General features: G+C 42.4%; 1 protein-coding gene across 1 annotated transcript in view; it reads left to right on the forward strand.

Moving 5' to 3' along the window:
* The window catches only part of LOC123500002, a 75556-nt gene extending 55801 nt beyond the window's left edge, over window positions 1-19755 (forward strand). Inside the window, exons 3-6 of the mRNA XM_045248598.1 lie at window positions 2638-2848; window positions 9233-9393; window positions 14682-14820; window positions 17614-19755. Coding sequence (XP_045104533.1) covers window positions 2638-2848; window positions 9233-9393; window positions 14682-14820; window positions 17614-18299 — 1197 coding nt within the window. The 3' untranslated portion in view covers window positions 18300-19755. The remainder of the gene's footprint in view (window positions 1-2637; window positions 2849-9232; window positions 9394-14681; window positions 14821-17613) is intronic.
* Window positions 19756-21582: the final 1827 nt, after the last annotated feature.

Raw genomic sequence — 21582 nt, forward strand, 5'->3', positions numbered from 1 at the left:
CCCAGAATAGATCACGTGGCCAAGACTGGCAAGCATGATCTATTTCTCGTTAAGTCCCGCCAGATTACCCAAGAGGCCGCCATCCCTCACGCCGCGGTGACCATTAATTCATCTCACTGTGTCAGCCCGAGTGAGAGGCGTCCCCATACAACCCTGCAAACTGGAGTATATCAAATCACCCTATTAAACTCAATATCCCCTAATAAGTAGACTCTCCTCGTTACTTTCTTACAGAACACAACATAGTAAGTAAAGCCACGCAATACAACACGACCTAGACTTGCAACAAAACTGTGAACCGTTATGATCCATTGCAATTTGTCAAAAGAATCTCCTCATTTCCACCAGGTTTCTCTCTCTCTCTCTCTCTCTCTCTCTCTCTCTCTCTCTCTCTCTCTCTCTCTCTCTCTCTCTCTCTCTCCTTTTATATCTGAAGGGAAAATATTCTTCGCCTTACGAGACTTTCGAAGGCGTCCAGAAACGACTCCTTTCCCCTCCACCCTCTTCATCACGTCCCTGAAGCTTCAGTGTTCTTCATTAATCAGGGAGTGGCGCCCCCTTCGCTGCTCTGGCCCGTTCGTGCGGTAATCAATAATGGCGGTGGCCGGTATCTGTCTGTCCACCGTCGTATATTCATAAGTCGGCGCGGCGGCAATATATCATTTCCGGTTATCCTCAGGTTTCATCACGTAAATGCCCACACAGTGCTACCAAAGTTATCTTTACATGTTTTCCCTTGCTATCGCGACGGACACTCTACACAGATTTTTATACATTTTTTTTATTTTATCTACATTTCTTTTTCAAGATTAAAGCAAGAATATAAATTAATCATAAATTAATAAAAGCAAAATGGAATGAAACAGTTTCACATATTCTGTTCAAAAAAATCTAGCAAAGAATATGTGAGGAAGAGCAACACCTTAGCGTCAAGGATGTACAGTGATTGTGAGGGGTAAACAGGGTAAAACATCTGAGTTGGTCAGACACATACTTAGTCACGGGCGTGTTTGTGTCAAGAAGATATTGTGAGGAAGTAAACACCTCGCTTAGCTGCACGCGATGAAAACCTCACCTTAAAGTCTGGTATAATGTGCCCTACTCACCTGAGACCCTGCCGCTGGCTTCTCACGTCCCTTGCCGAGAGATTAACATATAATTAATGTGTTTGCCCTCTGCCATTTTTAACGTACGCCATGGATCTTACCGCCCTTCACCAGGATCACTAAGCCACGCAGTAATCGCCCGCCTTGTCCTGCAGCAAAGCACAGGATCCAACAATCGTGGATTATTCATATTGCACTTAATTGCCATGAAGGATTAGGTCAAAGGAAATGAAGACATCGATGAAGGTTTTAAGAGCATAACAGTAAATCTAATGAGTAATAACTTACTGGAAGGGTTTAATAAAAGTGTGTGTTGTGTGTGTGTGTGTGTGTGTGTGTGTGTGTGTGTGTGTGTGTGTGTGTGTGTGTGTGTGTGTGTGTGTGTGTGTGTGTGTGAGAGAGAGAGAGAGAGAGAGAGAGAGAGAGAGAGAGAGAGAGAGAGAGAGAGAGAGAGAGAGAGAGAGAGAGAAAGAGAGAAATTAAAACTCGACAACAACAACAGCAGCAACAGCAACAGCAACAGCAACAACAACAACAACAACAACAACAACAACAACAACAATAATAACAACAGCAACAACATAAGCGAAATACATAACATAGGAAAATGAGACTGAGGCAAAGCAGGGGAAGGGGACTCGCCCAACAGTGATGAGCCTCCCTCTGGACCGTGGTGAGGGAAGCGCCGTCTAGTAAAAGTTATTGCTTTGGTTCCTTGGTGCAAGATTAAAGTTTTTCCCTCCCCGTGCATGGAAGGAATTTGACGATTGGAGCTTGATGGCACTCTATCAGTCAGGACGTCCCTTTCCTCTATTCAACAGAGGCAGGGTTGCTCTCATATTGGTTACGCTCATTATTCTTTGTAAACAGACACCCACGGTAACTATTCCCGTTTTTGCTAGTCTCGGGTTTCACTTTCCAGTAGTGTGTGTGTGTGTGTGTGTGTGTGTGTGTGTGTGTGTGTGTGTGTGTGTGTGTGTGTGTGTGTGTGTGTGTGTGTGTGTGTGTGTGTGTGTGTGTTTATGTGTCATATATAAAAAAAAAATGCTTAAAAAAAAAAAAAACAGCTTTTCTACCATACCTGCTGATTCTCTTTCCCCCAGCTTCGGCCCTAGCCTCCAGGGCACAGAAGTCTCAACACAACAGTATTTCACACACTAAGAGCGGCCAATCCGTAAGGGGGGAGAGACGGGCACACCAGACACCACCCTCATAAAGCTTATAAACTTCACATCCTGTTGTTTATGCCTTTCCCCCCTACAGCTGATGAAGTCCCTGCATGCCCGTCACAAACACAATGCATAATTCAGACTCTTTCCATAGACACAGTGCATAAAACACCATTCCCTGACCTTCTCTAATACCATTTTTGATCATCCTGCTTCGATCCAAGTTATACAAGTTAGCTACGACACCGATTTTCTTAACTATCCTAATTTTCCTTTCTCATTTTTTTTATTCTCATCCTCTTACCCTAAAGAAATATACCACTCTTTCTTTACGTAACTTTCTACATTTTTTCACCCTGCAGGTGTCGTGGGTGAGAGTTAGAGACGCAGACATCCTGACGGTGGACCGTTACACCTTCGTTGGGGATGAGCGGTTCGAATCCCATTACTCAGCGCAATCAGAGACTTGGAACCTGGTGATCCGCTACGTGCAGGAGCGTGACGCGGGCGAGTACGAGTGTCAAGTGTCCACGGAACCCAAAATGAGCCAGTTCTTCAGCCTACGAGTCGTCAGTGAGTGTCACCTTTGGTTTATGTTGTTCTGTCAATATTGTATTTCACTTTTCTCTTTTTTTATAATAATTCACTCGATTGTTTTCTTTAATTTATCCAGATACTGATCTTTATTTGTCTGCATGTGTGTGTGTGTGTGTGTGTGTGTGTGTGTGTGTGTGTGTGTGTGTGTGTGTGTGTGTGTGTGTGTGTGTGTGTGTGTGTGTGTGTGTGTGTGTATTGTCTTTGTGATTTGTGCTTCTTTCATTAGTTGCTCTCTTAGTACTCACTCAGAGCTAAACATAATTTTTCGTAAATATGCTAACTCAATTTTATTCCTCGCATCCAATATTTCTTTCCTTCATCTTGCACCTTTCTCTCCCTCGCAATCAGTCCGTAATAATCTCAATCACATTTTTTTTCCCTTTATTCTTACTCAATATTTTTCTTCCATCTTTCGTTTCTGTCTCTTCTTCCTGTGTCATTTCCACATCTTCGTAACTCCAATTATCTCTCTTCGTCTCTTTCTCCCCAACACTTACAACTCCTAGATTCAATTAATTAATCATATCAATTCCTCCGCTTCCCTTCTTCCCCTCCCTGACACCCTTTATCAATTTCATCATTCCTTTCTCTTCCCTTCCCTTCGCCAGCATACTATGTCAGTTCGTGCTCTGTTCTACAATGTCCTTGCCTTCCCCTCCTCCATCTCCTCCTCCTCCTATTTCTCCAATCTTCCTTTACTCTCTTTCTCCTTTCTCTTCCTTCCTTCCACATTCACTGCCGTCACCACCATTGCCACCAACGGAATGTATTCTTCCTCATTCTCCTCCTTCTCCTCTTTTCCTTATTTCTTTTCTCACATTTCTTTTACTGCTCTCATTCCCTCGTGCTTTTGTCATTCCCGATATGGTAATGATGACCTCTCTCTCTCTCTCTCTCTCTCTCTCTCTCTCTCTCTCTCTCTCTCTCTCTCTCTCTCTCTCTCTCTCTCTCTCTCTCTCTCTCTCTCTCTGTGTGTGTGTGTGTGTGTGTGTGTGTGTGTGTGTGTGTGTGTGTGTGTGTGTGTGTGTGTGTGTGTGCACACACACACACACACACACACACACACACACACACACACACACACACACACACACACACACACACACACACACACTAATACAGATCGAACGAACAGATAAATAAGGAACAAAGGAAAGACACCCACGATGAAAGTCAATGCCAGGAAAACAGTGAAGAAAAAAAACAACCCTGACAAAGACGAAGATGTGGGTCAGTTTCTTTATACACCACTCCGTCCGTTTATCCCTAATTGCCAAACTTAGATAAACCATGTTACTCCTTTTTCCTTCGGTGAATGTCGATGGAACGAACACGAGCTCTCATGTCAGACCTCTCCCAAATTAGAGGAGGGAGGATCACTAACCGCCTCTCTTGTGTGCCACTCCTCCCTCTTTCCATAAAGAAACACAATGCTTAGTTATGTCGACTTAGTAGAGGACAGGCTCCAGTAATTCGCCACGGAGAGACGGCTGTAGTTATTGGTTGCAAATCACTCAATTATGTAAGGTCATTAAATATAAGCTCTTTACTATGAGGTGAAAGTAAAGAGCTTACACGTAATCATATTAAAACACAACTAAATTGCTCTCCCCTCTCCTTTGTGAGGTTGTTCCAGCCCTCTTATGACTACGGGACGGAAGCCAAGAGCCACCAGCTGCCGTGGAATAGAGTACCCTCAAGGCGGGGGAGGAAGGGAGGGATGTGGGGATGGAGAGATAAGGGGTAATTCATTTTCAAGGCAATAAACCGGAAATATTTATCCCATTAAGGTTAAGTCGCGCCACTTTCACCTCTGTGGCGCCACGCCACGGGTCTTTCTATCCTTCACATTTCTTAATTTTCTTTTTACTCATTATTTTTCGCTGTTGCACTATATAGTTATTTTCTCATATATATATATATATATATATATATATATATATATATATATATATATATATATATATATATATATTCTTTAAACTTTTTTTTCGGGGAAGGGACGGGGTGTGGGCGTGGTGTGGAAGGAAATATCAACTGAATCAGGATGCAAATGCTAAAAGAATTCAATTTATAAAGTTCTTTCTTCATATGATTTTTTTTTTTATTTTTACTTGAATGTTGATAAGGTTTGAAGAAAAGGCTTCTGTTGACACGTCTTTTATAGAAAGACGGTAAAATGGCGGTCTTCCTTCGACTCGCTTATAAATTAGTATTTTTCTGTCTTCCTAAGAGGGCAGTGAAGAGCATCAGCCAATGGAGACAAGCGAGAGGGTGGCAGAGCAACACGTAATAAAACATGTCCAGAAGGCAGCAGTGCGCATTGCATTTGTACACACGAGTAGTCCGACTGGGTTTGAAAGTTCGTGCCTTTGTTCCCTTCACGCCGTATCTTGTATTTGACGACCACTTCTGCATGTTGGTCCTTCGTATTGACGAGACTATAACCAGACTTTCCACGCGGTGGATGGGCAACAATGTCGTTCAGCAGCAAGACAAAAAGAAATACAAAAGGCGCTTGGCAAAAATCCAACATTATCATCATTCACTATTAAGAAAACGTCACATATAAAGAAATATGATCCAATTAGATCAAAAATATTTTTCTTTTTCTTTTTTTTTTCTTTTCCTGTGAGACATAAGGTCAGGTAGGGTAGCTGAGGAGAGAGCATCATAAGGGCTCGTCGTGAAGAGTGCCCTGCGCCATCAAAGCAGCTGAGAGACGAGGAAGAGAGTGCGAGTGCGAGAGAGGAGAGTGTCTGGAACGAAAGTGACAATGAAAAGCCTGCAAGAGGAAAGTTCTGAAAGAGAATCAGAAGAGGATAGACTCCTCAAAGCCCAGCCTAACCCTACTGAAAACCTGCCCCACTCACTACTCTCGTGATCCCCACCTGGGCATATAGAGAGCCAAGATGGGGGAGGAGATACTCAATATCTGAAGCCTGACATGGTTTGGCGAAAAGAAGCTCCCTGCGAGAAAGGAACACCTCCATAATTCTCTTTCTTGTTAACGTTAATGAGCTATAAAATTAATCTCTCTCAGAGTGCATTGCTTTGTGTCACCTTTCATGTTCCACGCAGCGATCTGATCCCTCATATTTTTCTGCCGCCTCCACCACCAGTCGCATTTTTCCTCGCAAAAAAGAAGGAAAAAAGAAGCTTAATCGCACTCAGAAGCTGAAGAAGGGGAACCCACCATGAGAAAGAAAAAAAAAGTATCTTGAAAAAAAGTCCTCCACGTGCGCTCAGTAGGAACTAAAGCCACGCTGAGGATATAATACACCCGCGTAAAAGATAATCGAGAGGCATTTGGAGGGAGCAACGCGGCACCAGATGGCAGCACCGGCCGCACAGGGGAGGAACCATGCGCATGAGAGTCCCGAGGCAGCTCAGCTTTATGTCTCTGGTCCGGAACATTACACGGGAAAAATAGCCCATTGCCCAGTATCCCCAGAGGCTCGAACAGCATCACTTGGTCAGCAGCTGCAGCAATAACGCCTCGAGGAAGATCTAACGAGGGGAACATGCACCTCGAAGTGGAACACACACACACACACACACACACACACACACACACACACGGAAATAGAAGAGTGTAATGAACCTGCATTACAATGTCTCACAAAAAAGATAAAAAATGTCTCGTTTTCTACTGCATTTTGTGTTGGTACCTCATCGTCAAGGGCAGAAGATGCTCTCTGCCTTCTTCACCCCTGACTGGTTGTGTGTTCTGCGTCCCTTCGTCACCGGGTAACGAGGAACACTGATCACCTGTGCGTCCTAATTAAGGCTGATTACTGAGAGCAAATGTTGATGTGCGGAACTAGAAAAAATATAGTTACCTTCACATTAGCATGAAATTTAACTGAGGGATGTTGCTCGCATATACACGAACGTACGCGCACATGTCCCCAACCCACCCGCCCACCCACCTACATACACACCCACACAGCCATAACTTGCATAATAATAACGCTGTACATGATACAAATAAACGTACACACACATACACACACACACACACACACACACACACACACACACACACACACACACACACACACACACACATTCTAGTCATCAGCGGCCATGACCACTAGGCGCAGATGAACATTTGAAAAAAATATATATAGGACAGGGATGCCAGACATGCAAATAAAGTCCCTTGCCCAAACCCCTCATACGAGTTTGGTAGCATGACGACTAAAAATAAACAAAACCAGTAAATAAATAAATACATATCATAATTAATTCAGTCTACAGAAAAAATATTCATATTTATTCGCTGTGTGTGTGTGTGTGTGTGTGTGTGTGTGTGTGTGTGTGTGTGTGTGTGTGTGTGTGTGTGTGTGTGTGCGTGTGTGCGTGTGTGTTGGAGGGATAGTTAAGAAAGAAAAAAAACATTAATGAGAAGGTTTGTCAGTCGAAGGCAATGACCTCGGCACTGGTCTCTGTAGCCATACTTGCAGGTATATAACATTCATCTTTTAGCCTTGAACCTCTAAATACTCCCCTCCACGAGAGCTCACAACCAGATTACAGAGGCCCCCAAAAAAACACTACGGCTGCAAGGCTAACGTCATGAATATAAAGCTGAATATTATGGAGCAAGATTTCTTTCTCTGGAGTATATTAATAGTCTACTGATAGCCGCTGCTGCTGGCGTGCAAACGAGCCAAAGCCACGTCCATGACCGCCCGCCGGCAGTATCGTCCGCGTTAATTACTGCATAATCCCTCCACGCACAAGTAATTACTTATGAGTAGACCGAGATGAGGCAGTGTAGTTATTCATCCAAAGCTTCACGTTCACTGTGCCAGTTCATAAAGTGAAATTAATCCACAGACTTTCGTTCACGTGTGCTCTTACTTCTTGCGTGTGGTATCAGAAACATAGAAACGCATGCACTCACGAACGCACGTATGCATGCATACACACACACACACACACACACACACACACACACACACACACACACACACACACACACACACACACACACATCATATTTCTTTTATTTGTTTACTTTCCCTCTTCCTACACTCTCTCTCTCTCTCTCTCTCTCTCTCTCTCTCTCTCTCTCTCTCTCTCTCTCTCTCTCTCTCTCTCTCTCTCTCTCTCTCTCTCTCTCTCTCTCTCTCTCTCTCTCTCTCTCTCTCTCTTCTTTTACTTATCTTAAACATTTTACCTACCCCTCATACCGGCTTCTCTTCCTCTTTATATTTGTTCTTTCCCTCCTCTGCGCACCTCCTTTCATACTTTCCCACGTTTACCTCCAAATCTTCACGTATGTTTCTCCACGTGCTTCCTCTACATCCAGTCTTTATTTTTCCTTATTTTCTTTTTACTTTTACCACCACCACCACCTCCTCCTCCTCCTCCTCCTCCTCCTCTTCCTCCTCCTCCTACTACTACTACTACTACTACTACTACTACTACTACTCTCTCCCTCCTAAAAGTTTTCTTCCTTTCCTTGACCCTTTTTCCCCCTCCCCATGTCCGTACCCGTCTCTCCCTGTCCCACTTCACTCCACATGAAATTGCTTTGGTTCGTGAGGGCTAAAACGTTCTCCCCGGCGGGTCACGAGTGCCTTAAGCTCCGCTATTAAATTTCGACTCCATTATAGCGACTCATGGTCTCCCTCTTTATGGAAGTGAACGTCGTCTCCACAGTGTCAAAGGACTTTTCTTTAGCGCTAAAATTTTGGCCACATGCGAGATATGAGAATGACAGGTGGTAAGGGCCGGTGGAGGGTTGAGGTGGGTGGTGTGTGGGGGGATGGGGAGTGCGAAGGAGGGGTGTTTGAGGGGAGGGGTGTTGAGATGAGAGTGAATGTCGTGCTGGCGGCGAAGGGTCAATCGAGAGTTAGTCACTTGAGCTGAAACTTTATTGAGAATGATTTGAAAGCTATTTGAAGTATGAAATTTACTGTGACTTTAGTGTGATGTGCACTTTCGTTTATTTGAGAAAGTAAATGGATTCTAGAATTTTGTTCCGATTTTTTAATTTCCTGGAGCGCAAAAATTACCTTACACCACAGTCCTGCGCTGTTTTTCTATGAGTTTGACGTGTCCCTTTTTTCCTGTGTTGAAACAAACTGTCATGTTGCTGCTGACTGAAAATATATATATTTCCCTCATTCAGAGGTATTGAAGTTTCAATGTGCCTCAGCCAGACAGGCAGGTTTTCCAATACTCCATGACGGTCGCTTCATTTTCGCGTCATCCCCCATGTCATCCCTTCTTTCCCTAGTGTCACGTTTGCCCACTAGAGTTTGTAAGATTTTCGCACTTTAAGTTCTCTTTTTCTTTTACTCTTCTGTTTACTAATAGTCGTATTCCTTTCTCTTTCCTTCACAGTTCCTAAAGTCAAGATTCTGCCAATGGGGGATCGTTACGTGAAGGCTGGAAGCACCGTCCGCATTGACTGCCAAATCACAGACGTGGTGCAGCTGCCAGACTACATCTTTTGGTACCACCAAGAGAAGAGGGTGATGGCCCGACACGATCCCAACCTGACTGTAAGTACTTTTCGATACAGTTCTCTGCTGGTCATCTTTATCCTTCACTCAGTACCTTCCTCATGCAACGTGCCTCCTTACCTCTCTCTCTACTATTTACACGGTTCTAGTCTCTGTTTTTTTTTTTTTTTCTTTTCTGATCTTTGCTGTATTTTTTGTCCTCCATTTTCTTAATCTTTCTTTCCATCTCCTTTCCCTGAGAAGCCTGAGTCGTGTTTCCCTGATTTTTTTGTTATTTGCCCGAGAAGATTTAATTCATCTTAATTCGCTCTTATTACTCGGTTTTATATTTTTTTCTCTACTTGTGCTATTATTGTATGCTTTCACAATCACGAGCATTCACACAAGAACACGCTCATACACCCACATACACGTACACACATCCATGCGCATCAATACCCACACCCACGCAGGCAAAGAAACATACACAAGCAGAATACAAACTAGTTCCTCCCACATTCAAACAATACCAGCCTCTCACTCTTTTTCAAAAAATCATGTACCCTTGCCTTTAAAATGAAATCATGGACATTTCTACAATTCTACTCTTAAAATATCAAAAAGCTAAAACTACAGACTAACAAGAAAATACTTTTATACGTCCACCCAGTCGCATATTCTCTCTCTCTCTCTCTCTCTCTCTCTCTCTCTCTCTCTCTCTCTCTCTCTCTCTCTCTCTCTCTCTCTCTCTCTTCCCTATATCTCTACACCTTACATTTCCCTGCTATCGTCACCTCCTCCTCTTTCCTGTAAGCCCCAACACACGTCGCCCTGAGCGCCTACTTCAGCAGCGTTCCAAGTGTTATCGAAAAGCTCTCACGTTTCCCACAAACAGCGATCGCTCCCTCGTCACGCACCTCTGGAGCATCAAGCCCCAGGCCCACGCAAGGCACCTTACATTACGAGCACGTATAATCCTGCCACACAAGGAAGTGACCGAGCTGGAGATCAAGACGGACTGGTGGAAACTCGTGCCACCTACAAACTGCGGGCTCTGGATGGCGATCTAAATCCTTTGTTTGTCCGACTTGCTGCAGTCTCACTTGTTTCTTGTCAAGGGATTAGCTCTTGGCGGAACACAGACCGGCACCACATCTGTTTACATGAGGAAGGCAAGTGAGATTAAAGAGTGGATGTTCAACTGATACTACATCCCTTGGGCGACAACAAAACGATGCGCGTTACGTCCGGGAAGTTTCATTGTCATCTGGGAAACTTACGTAGCCATTTCAAAGAGAAGTGCGGTCATGGCTGAAAAGAAAAGCCACTTCTGTAAAATAAAATTGAAGACTTGAACGCTTCATTACTTATTATTATTTTTTTTTTTTTTACTGAACAGGATAGTGTTAAAAGTTATTCCCTTTCGTTTTTCCGTCAAAGAGAAGCAATGAAACTGTTCAAATTCCGTGTTCGATGCATTCTCTCCTGTGCCAAAAGAAAAAAAAAAACATCGAAATTGCCAGTGTAGCGTCCTATCACCGCTTCTCACTGAACCTCCCACATGCGGGTCTTATTTCGTTAATTGCTTCATTTCACGTCAGTCATCTTTCTCTGTGTCCTTTTATGTCGGAAACCTTTTGGATTTTCTTCTATTTCTGCTACCGCCTCCGCCGTCGCCACCACCGTCCTCACACTCCCAATAGGCGCTAATTAAGTGAGTGTTGTGATCCGTAATTCCATCCACTGCATGGTTTCTTTTCACCACGCGTCTCTCTTCCCTTTCAGACCTTCTTTCACTTCACACACATATTCGTCATCCATTTTTTTTTTCTTTTCATATTCTTTGCATATTCTCTCTCTCTCTCTCTCTCTCTCTCTCTCTCTCTCTCTCTCTCTCTCTCTCTCTCTCTCTTCTATCTGCTTTCCCACACATTACAGTCACATCTTCTGTATTCCTTATGTCATTTTCTCTTCCTTTACGCCTCTCCTATCATTCCTGCCATCACTCGCTCACTCCCTTCCGCCCCTCTATCCTCCTCCCTCTTCTCACCTTGCCCTCTCACCTCTGCCGAAGATATGGAGCTAATGGGGTGCGTCGTTAGGCTAAACTTTATGGCGCTTTATTGTATGGGAAAGCCAACCATTTAGATGAAGAGTAATATTGATATTCCCCGTGCCTTTAAACAGAGAGAGAGAGAGAGAGAGAGAGAGAGAGAGAGAGAGAGAGAGAGAGAGAGAGAGAGAGAGAGAGAGAGAGATGAAGAGCAAGTAAAAAAAAATGAGAGAGAGAGTGATCAAGTACGTGAAGAGAAAGGTAATAAAGTGAGAATTTATTGGTAAAGTTGGGAGATGGGAAAGTGTGCGATAGAGAGAGAGAGAGAGAGAGAGAGAGAGAGAGAGAGAGAGAGAGAGAGAGAGAGAGAGAGAGAGAGAGAGAGAGAGAGAGAGACAAAGAAAACGAGATGAATATAACTTCACGCTTCATAAATCTGTCTTACACTTCACACACATATTTTCTTTATTATTTCTTTTTTTCGTATAACGCTTACAACACTTCTCCTAAATTTTGTAGATGAGCATATTCACATCTCAAAGTAAAAAAGGAACTAAAAACAGGAAAAAATCTTTACCTTAGCCACTTTCCTTCACTCAGACTTCAAAATTAGTAGGCATTTTTTTTTTTAGGGTAATAATAACGCGATTAAGGCGGGTCATTACAGCTCCCGAGGCAGACTTGGCCCATTAATAAAAGAGCATTAGCGGCCCCCTCGCCTTATAATATTAACGAGCCTGAAAACCGCAAACAAAAGGGGATTTTCGGAGATTAAGGCGAGTCTATGCTAGGTGTGTGTTTTTAGGAAGCCATTTAGAGAAGGGATGTAAGGGCGCCAGGAGAGGGAAGGACTGAGAAAGACTGATGTAAGGAGTGAGAGAGAGAGAGAGAGAGAGAGAGAGAGAGAGAGAGAGAGAGAGAGAGAGAGAGAGAGAGAGAGAGAGAGAGAGAGAGAGAGAGAGACGTTGAATGTGTGTGGATAGCAAGAGATATTGAGACAGGCAAGTATGTTATGACCCAGAAAGACACACACACACACACACACACACACACACACACACACACAATACACGTAAAAGAAAGAAGAAAAGTAAATGAAACAGACAAATATTCATTCTTACCTTCATACACACAAATATACCTTCACACGCACACACACACACACACACACACACACACACACACACACACACACACACACACACACACACACACAGATCATTAGTGAGGGCGCACGGACGCACAGATAAAAGGGCATATCTTTGCATCCTTCCTACACTCTCTATATCTCGCTCCCTCCAGCAGTAATAATGACAACGAATACAGTGACCTGCCAATAACATGGAATACTAAACTCCGCCCCGAGAGACACCTGCTATTCATGCTTTATGTTTATGCATTCGCGAGAGTCCAACTAACAAACCAGTTCGCCAGTCAGCCAACTAACTACTCAGCCAGCCAGCCAGCAATCCTGCCAGCCAGTAATCCAGAATAATAGGAATGCAAATTATAGCTAGGGAAAGTATATTGAGTTTGCTTCATGCTTTACGCTCAAAGGGGAAAAGTGAATCATGGGAATGTGCTGTGTTATTTTCGTGTTTCTCGCTTAGTGTTTGTATTCCAACGTGTGCACACTGGTTTCCCCTTCCATGTTTGTGTGTTGCGCACCGCCGCCACCTTCACTTGGGTTACCTCCATGCAGACTCCAGTGAGCGTTAGCCTCATATATTTTAGGGAGGGTGAAGTATAAAGAAGGTGAATAAGGATATGCCATGTACAAAAACACTCATGCTAGCACGTAGCATGCTGTATATGCAAGCACAAGCAAGCACACACACACACACACACACACACACACACACACACACACACACACACACACACACACACACACACACACACACACACACACAGAGCTAAATTCTCTATTAAAGAAAGGAGGGGTGGAGGAAGAAAACACCAGAATATAATCTAATGCAATGAAGTTATGCCAGGGAAGCCGTTTTAATTAAGGCAACGAAATGAAAGACTTTACACCAAGGACAGAGCAAAAAGAACACACAGCCGCTTCATGACCACATCATTGTAATAAAGAAAAAGCTATTGCCATTACTATCACTCAAATTATTCTTGTACACGACAACCTATAAACGTACTAATAAACTTAATAAGTAAAATGAAAAGAAAGGAAGAAAAACGTTCCCAAGCCACACTTGACTTTACCAGACCAAGGACAAACGTTTCATCTTGCTTTAGTTACAGAGAACAGAGAAAAAAAGAGTATTATAAAATTGCGGACAAAAGAGGGAAGGATATAAAAGAGAGAGTAGTGAGCAAGAGAAGGAAAAGAAGAAAGGGGGCACGGGCATAAACTGAGAATACGTGAGAAGCATTCACCTGCAAGCCTGGAGAGACCAGAAGGAAATGGGCCCCTTGGAGCATACCTCGCCTGCTGGATGGCACATGAACGCCGCCCCCCCCCCTCCACATCTCTCTCTCTCTCTCTCTCTCTCTCTCTCTCTCTCTCTCTCTCTCTCTCTCTCTCTCTCTCTCTCTCTCTCTCTCTCACATCACGTGACTCGTAATCCTACATATTCTCAAGCCCCACAAAATATTTAAATTTCATGTTCTAGTATTTATCCACTTTACTGAGACACACACACACACACACACACACACCCAAGGTCCTGCAACAACAAAGTTACCTAGCAATTATCCTCCTTACGTGCTATTCCTCGATGTGTGTGTGTGTGTGTGTGTGTGTGTGTGTGTGTGTGTATGCTTTAAAATAGAAAATGCTGCATCAGACGGAGCTTTAAGAAAAGTAAAACTGCTACTTTTTCTTCTCTGTGAGGATGTCCTCATGATAACATCCGCAGCGAAAGTAATACACACACACACACACACACACACACACACACACACACACACACACACACACACACACACACACACACACACACGCAAAAAAAAACACACACACAAAAAGAAAATGTAAATGAGAGCTGCCAATTTTCTTTGATCCCTCTGGAAACTCTAGTTTTGGTGATAACGTTCTCGGAAATTCTACCACAGACAGCAGAGTAATATGAGGAAAGCATATTACTTTTTTTTAATTTTATATCTATATATAAGAAGATAGAAATATAGATGGATAAAATGTACATAAATAGATAGGTAGATAGATAGATAAATAGATAGAGAGATAGATAGATAGATAGATGAATAAAATAGATAGATTACTGTTTTCATTGCTACATAAAAAGACACGTCTCTCCTTTGCTTATGTCTGCAGGTGAAGGTGAAGCGTACGGACGTGGAGGCCATCACGTCCACTCTCACCATCCACAAGGTGCGCCAGGAGCAGAGCGGAAACTACACATGCATGCCCTCTAACCTGCACTCCGCCTCCGTCGTGCTGCATGTCATCAACGGTACGTGCTGCTGCCACACGCCCCCTTCTTTCCCTCTCCTGGCATGGGCTAATCCAGGATAATGCACTGGGCAGGATTTTGGACAATATTTTTTAAGCTTTTCTGCGCCATACCTAGCTGAAGCAACACAGATTACAACGTTGTTTTCGAGGTTCTGGTGACAGATTAACAAGGTTTTAACATCATTAATATGAGAAACAGCCTTGGGAATTCGGTTAATCTTCTTAGTGGCCTTTGAAAACAGTCGTGGTGATAGAGCAGAGTGTTTCGGATCACGGTCCTTGGTGCCATACTGCCAGACAAGGCTTACTCCCAGTTGGTTTGTGAACGTGAAAAGTGAGTAAAGAGGAATTCAATGATTACTAGTTTTTTCCACTTTTTCATCGAGAATTCTTTGTTCTGCGGCGGATTAATACCTGCTGCTGATGATGGTAATTGTCTCTCTGTGCAGCTCAACTGTGGACCGCGCTATGTTTTCATTGCGTGCGCATGCTAATCCACTCCACCGCAGGATGATATTACGTGAGCCTTGAAAGCTTCAATTTAGACCAGCAATAACTAGATATTTGTGACAGTAAAGGTGTTTTCATTCAAACATCCCTTCCATGTTCAAATCATTCGTATTTTGTTACGTAAACGCTCTACGAAATATTAACAAAAATAATGATAATAATAATAACAACAACAACAACAATAATAATGATGATGATAATAATAATAATAATAATAATAATAATAATAATGTTAATAATAAAGATAGTAATAATGATAATAAAAATAAAAATGATGTGATAATAATAATAATAATAATAATAATAATAATAATAATAATAATAATAATAATAATAATAATAATAATAATAATAATACAATGATATTAATAACAATAATAGAATAGCTTATCTACCTCATTAAGGCAAAGATTCGCGTTGTCACTTACTGAGTTCTTGAAGAAACATAAATATAAGGAGCAAAAGAGCTGTTTGGCGGTGTTCGAAGGCTGGCTGGTAGTGTGCAGCTTGCTGGTCTGAGCCTCACATCCTCCACCGTGTCAGGATCGATGTGACGGGCAATGACATACCTCCCTCCATTCTACTAATTTTTTTTCGCTCCCTCCTGTTGTTCATTTAGCTTCCCTCCAGACCCTTCCCTACCTCCATTCATGTCTGCCTTAGTGCCTCTCTTCATCATTTCCTCCTCCCTGCTTACCTCCTTGCCTCCCTTCCTCTCCACCTCCATACGTATCTCCCGCCGTCTTGTTTACCGGCCAACAGCGTCCGTGGAGAAACTAATTTACATAGATAAAAAGAAGGACCTGGGTATCATTCCGACGTGTGTTACTAGTATTTGCATAATTCTGAGGATCTGCATAATACGGTTATATTCAGAATTTCATTCCGTTACGGAAATATAAAGTAAAATTAAGATGGAAATTTGTTTATAAAGGCGTTTGCTCTTGCGTATCCGCATTTACGCTAAATTTTCTGGCTGTTTGTTCGGAACCTTTATTATACCATCACAAGTGAGGCCGAAACAAAAACACAACAAAAAAGCGTGATGACACTGATTATCATATTTCATGGAATCTAGTCCACAAATATGTATGCACACCAAAACATGAATCAGCCAATGTATATTCATGAACACGCATTTGGTTGCATGAACTCTCCTTTACAGTATACATGTTATGTTATGGTATGGAATGCTGGAGAAAAAAAATACACACCAAGGCCAAACAAACCAGGTTAGTGCGGCACTTTTCCCGCACAGTTGAGCAGTTAGTAAAACGAGAGTGCAGTGCGGGTGTAAAGGAAACAACGGATTACGGCGCACCACTATGCACGTCCTGCGATTGTTGTTTGTGGCGGCGGCAGCGGTGGTGGTGGTGGTGGTGGATGCAGTGTTGTTGTTGTTGGTGGTGGTGAAATACATGTAGAGATAGTAGAGACTTATGGTAGTGAAGTCAGTGATTGTACCAATAATTGTAAAGCTAATAGCGGTGGCAATCGTGGTGGTGTAAGCGACGCTGGTGGTTGTGCCTCTTGGTGATCATAATGGTGACTGATTGGCGTTATTGGTGGCAGAGGAATTGTTGTTGATGGTAGTGGTAGTAATGGTTGATGAGGGTAGTGGTAGTAATGGTGGTTATAGTGAATGGTAGTGGTGGTGGTATTCATGCCATAACCAGCATATCCCGTGTTCTATAAGCTGGATTAACCAACTAACCAGCAGTATCTAGCCTCAAAATTGTGTGGAGAAAAAAAATCTGGTATCAGCAAAACGGAATCATCAGTAACATTTTTGAACGTCCGCCTTTATTTGGACACGGGAGGGCATGATAGACCAGAGCAACAACAGGTTGATGAATTGTTTACAATACTTGTCATTAAAACTACTGAATACATAATAGTACATTGTTCAGTGGCTAGCCTATTAAGCGAGTTCGGCGAATGTTTCAGTGACGATTTATTATTATTACTTTATTTGTTTGTTTATTTATTTACTTATTAGTCTTTTCCCTCTATTTTAGCTTTTTCTGAGAGGTTTTTCTGTGCTGAACACTGTGATCGTATACAGGATAGTAATGGTAATTAGTAATCATACAAAGTAAAAAATGATTTTATCAAAACTTTAAAGGAAAACTTTAAAACCAATAAATTACGTCGGCTTTTCTAGCATAGTAATTAAGCATGTTTTCAAAATGTCCTTGGTAATTACTAATCTTAGATGAAGAGAGTGGTCTTCAACATTGCCCTTACGACGGTAACACGATTTGTCTCTTCCCTCCCACAGAGAAACACCCTGCGGCCATGCAGGGCGAACGGAACGGATCCGGGGCAGCCGAGGCCAAGGTCCACGTCACCTTCCTGATACTGCTGCTCCTGTTCGTCTTCATGGTCTCACTTGGTATTCGGGAGGATGCTTACAGACCTAAACCAAAAAAGCGAGTAGCTACAAATCTAAACTCAGTGGCTGTTCCCTCGCCTGTCACCACATCTTCACTGTACCTCTCTCCAATCACTGCTCTACCCTATTCCTCCCTCCCCCGCCTCGCTCACCATGGACTTACTGCCACATCGAGCCAAGGGGAACAAGAAGCCTTTGATATACTTTGGAAACTCCTGAAAATCGACACTCTCCCTCGTGCACAGGAAGTCCACTCCACTGAGGGAGACGAAGCCGTGTCTGTGTCCAGCGGTGACAGCATCGCCAGGGCCATGCCATTCTCGCCCAGGGCTGAAGAGATGCTTAACGCGAAGGGCAGTCCTTCATCCTCCTTGAAGCGGCCAGCCCTTCAAGAGTTGACCTTTAATGAAGCTCAGGAACCACTTAACATGTTAGGAAAAGAGCGAGTAGAAGACATAAAGGCCAGCAGGACTCGAGTTGCAAGTCCTCAACCTCATCAAGTACCACAAATGTCGCAGATAAAGGGTTTTCGGGGCGTTGGTCGAAGGCTGGTGGTCGCCTCTTGTCGGTGATCAGTCCGGCCGCCCTTGATATCTACTTTTGTATATATCGTGTACATAGACAAGTATATATGATTTTTATGTGTACAGATAGACTTGTACAAAAGGTCGTTCCCAAGATAGCAACTAGTGTTGGGAAGTTTAAAAAAAATATATAAAAAAAAGAATCGTTTTATAGGAGTTTCTAAAGTCAAAGGAGATAAGCGGATCCTGCGTGAGAGAAGCGTCTAAAACATGTGCTTCTTGTAAATATATTTCATTCTTGCGTGTGTATACCTAAAGGAAGTTCGACTTAAAAATCATTTCAGCGAGGCTATATATAGTACACACCCACACACTATGTTGCAACTTATTGCTATCATTTCACTTGAGTTCTTCTTTATTTACGCCAATGCATATTTCTTGAAACTGAATTCCATTGACTACTTACCAATTGTTTAGAAGAATGTATACGACTTGAGTGTTCCATGTCGTTTAAAATATAACCTGGAACTGAGAAACCCAACTGTTCTGTGTCAGCCAACGAGATGTGCTAGTAGTGGATGAAGGCGAGATCAGCAGTCCTCTACCATCACCAGGGACTCAACTGAACCACCAGTCATCAAGAACTCCCAGCAAGCAAGTCACTATCCGAGAAAGCAGGCTGAATGGAGTCTCTAGTTGAAGATATGGTGAAGTTATGAATTATTAGCAGTGTTCCGAGTTTGGAGTAACTGACAAACTATGTGTAACTAGACAGGGTGGGGTTTGGCATGAGTACCGGCCGTGCCCTCCCGTCCAGTCTTCGGCACAACTCCCTCGGAACCCGGGAGGCGCCGCACGGAGCACTTGGGTGTTCCATTCGCCTTCAGTGTTTCGTAAAGGAATTAATCGATGAGTTAAGTCCTTCTGTGTTCCGTGTATTCACTATTTACTATTTTCAACAAGCATAACGGTCATTTATTGATCTGTGAAGTAAGAGCACTAAAACATTCAGCTTTCTGTGTAGTATATGTAGATGTTCGAAGACGTGTGTGTTTCTTGGGGCCCTGAGGGGACTGAGGGATATCTAGAGTAATTGCAGCCGAATGAAAGAAAACTATAACGCCTCAACTAAAGCAGTGAACTATCAAGTAACTGTAGGTATTCATACTTTAAAAGCTACAAAAACAGGTACGACAACTTCTTCATCTCTTCAATTCAGTGCGTTTAAGTAACCAAGTGCACAGGGTCACAAAAGAAAAAATAAGCAGAAATAGAGCGTACGTTCCCACACCTCAAACCATGAGCCACACCTTCAGGTACTCAAGCATCAAGGGATGTGTATCAGAACAGTCAATTTATAGTTTGCATCCTGTGATCTGATACGTTTTTTCTATGTAGATTCGTTTTCATTTCGGTTAGATATCCGATTGGACACACACAGACACACACACACACACACACACACACACACACACACACACACACACACACACACACACACACACATATTAATAGGAACCTTAAAATGAATAAAAGATATTTTTTCATCATTCCTTACTCATTAACTTCAAGCTCTATGAATAATACCCCGCACAAAACAATACGAAGTCGGATATTTATACCCAAATTATCATAGAGAAAATTTCTGCAATATGTTTTTCACGTCTCTTTCCAGCTGAGAGTCTACAAAAGTATTCCTTTCTCAGGTTAATCAGCGAGCACTGACCTGAATGCTAATTAGAAGGGCGACCCCTTTACTATATATATATATATATATATATATATATATATATATATATATATATATATATATATATATATATATATATATATATTTTTTTTTTTTTTTCTGCGTGATGTTCATTTGACCGTCGACAGGAATTAATACTTAGTCTGCTTGGAGCATTTGTTCATTAGTGCATCCAAATCCGGGTAACAGAGTACGCACAACGTTTTACAAAAATATAAATAATCAAACATAATCAGAAGTGCTCTCCATTACACTGCAATAACAAACCCTCAAACGCCAACAAAGTTCACCCACCACCGACTCATGACTAGTGACTACACATTTCTACAGAGAACAATCAACAATCTGAATTGAAACACTGATTTCTAAACGAACAATAGCAGATGAATTACTAAATATATAGAAAATACATACACTGTGTACTGTTATGTGGTTATGAATTTCTTATACATGGCTTTGGTCATTCCTATCAAAGTGGAATTCAGATTCGAGGAGGACCAACTTTTTACCCCAGCTTCTACAACATATAGTGTAGTAACAACAAGAACCAAAGACCCACCACACCACTTCCTCTTTTTTACGTATGGCACCCTCATTGCTTACGGGAGTGTTAGCAACCACAAGGCGCAAATCTGATTAACACAGAGCACTATGAGGGAAATGGTGCTCAGCGCCACAGTGTTATTTTAGCTTCACTGTGGGGCTTCAACGAGTGGCAGGGGTTAAATTGTAATGGTTGAGATGACTCATAAGCGTTTTGTACGGAGTGTCGGGCAGCTATCACAGCCCAAAACCGCAACACGAAAATGGCACCGTCTACCCGTCAATATATAGAAAACTAATCTTTACCAAGATAAATGAGTGAAGCAGAAAACCTGACAAGAAACAAGTATGTGAAGTAGGCCACATAGTTTGTCTCGCAAGAAGCCGAAAACATTTTCAGTGTTCATGAGGAAAACCGTTCAAGTGTTCGTGGGAAAAAATATAACATCTAAGAAAGAGGCAATCGAATGTGTTAGTAATAGGAGAAAAGAAAGCGGGAATGACCTTTCTCCACTGCGTCAAGGTCAAGGCTAAGCCCCTCAAGAAACAGAGGATTGTATGTAAACTTGTGTGTACATAATGTCGGGAGGGGGCGGCTGGGCGTGTGCAAGAGTGACCTTTTTATTGATCTTACAGGCAAGGAGGGGAGGAGCCAGCCGGCGTCTGTAAAACTGTTAAGGCAAAAAAGAAATGTTCACTATATTATGGATTATATGTTTTGTATATAAGAAATGTTTGTAATAAATGGAACCCATAAAGCAGTAACGAGTTTGTTTAAAAAAAAAAAATCCAAGTGGTCATGACAACAGCAACGGTAACCTCCAAAAGAAAATGCAATTATAAGTGTGGAAATCCTTCAAGCCATCGACACCTGTCTGGGCCTCTAAAGTGTGAGAGTCGTTAGGATTGAAGCAGGGAAGGACGCAGCACTCGCCCGAGAGGACATTTTAAAGGTGGACAAAATTATATGATATACAAGAAACAAAATAGCTTTTTTTTTTTCTTTCCTGACAACACTATGATTTAGCACTTACTCGT

The sequence above is a fragment of the Portunus trituberculatus genome, chromosome 50 (genome assembly GCF_017591435.1).
Source record: "Portunus trituberculatus isolate SZX2019 chromosome 50, ASM1759143v1, whole genome shotgun sequence".
NCBI lineage: Eukaryota > Metazoa > Arthropoda > Malacostraca > Decapoda > Portunidae > Portunus > Portunus trituberculatus.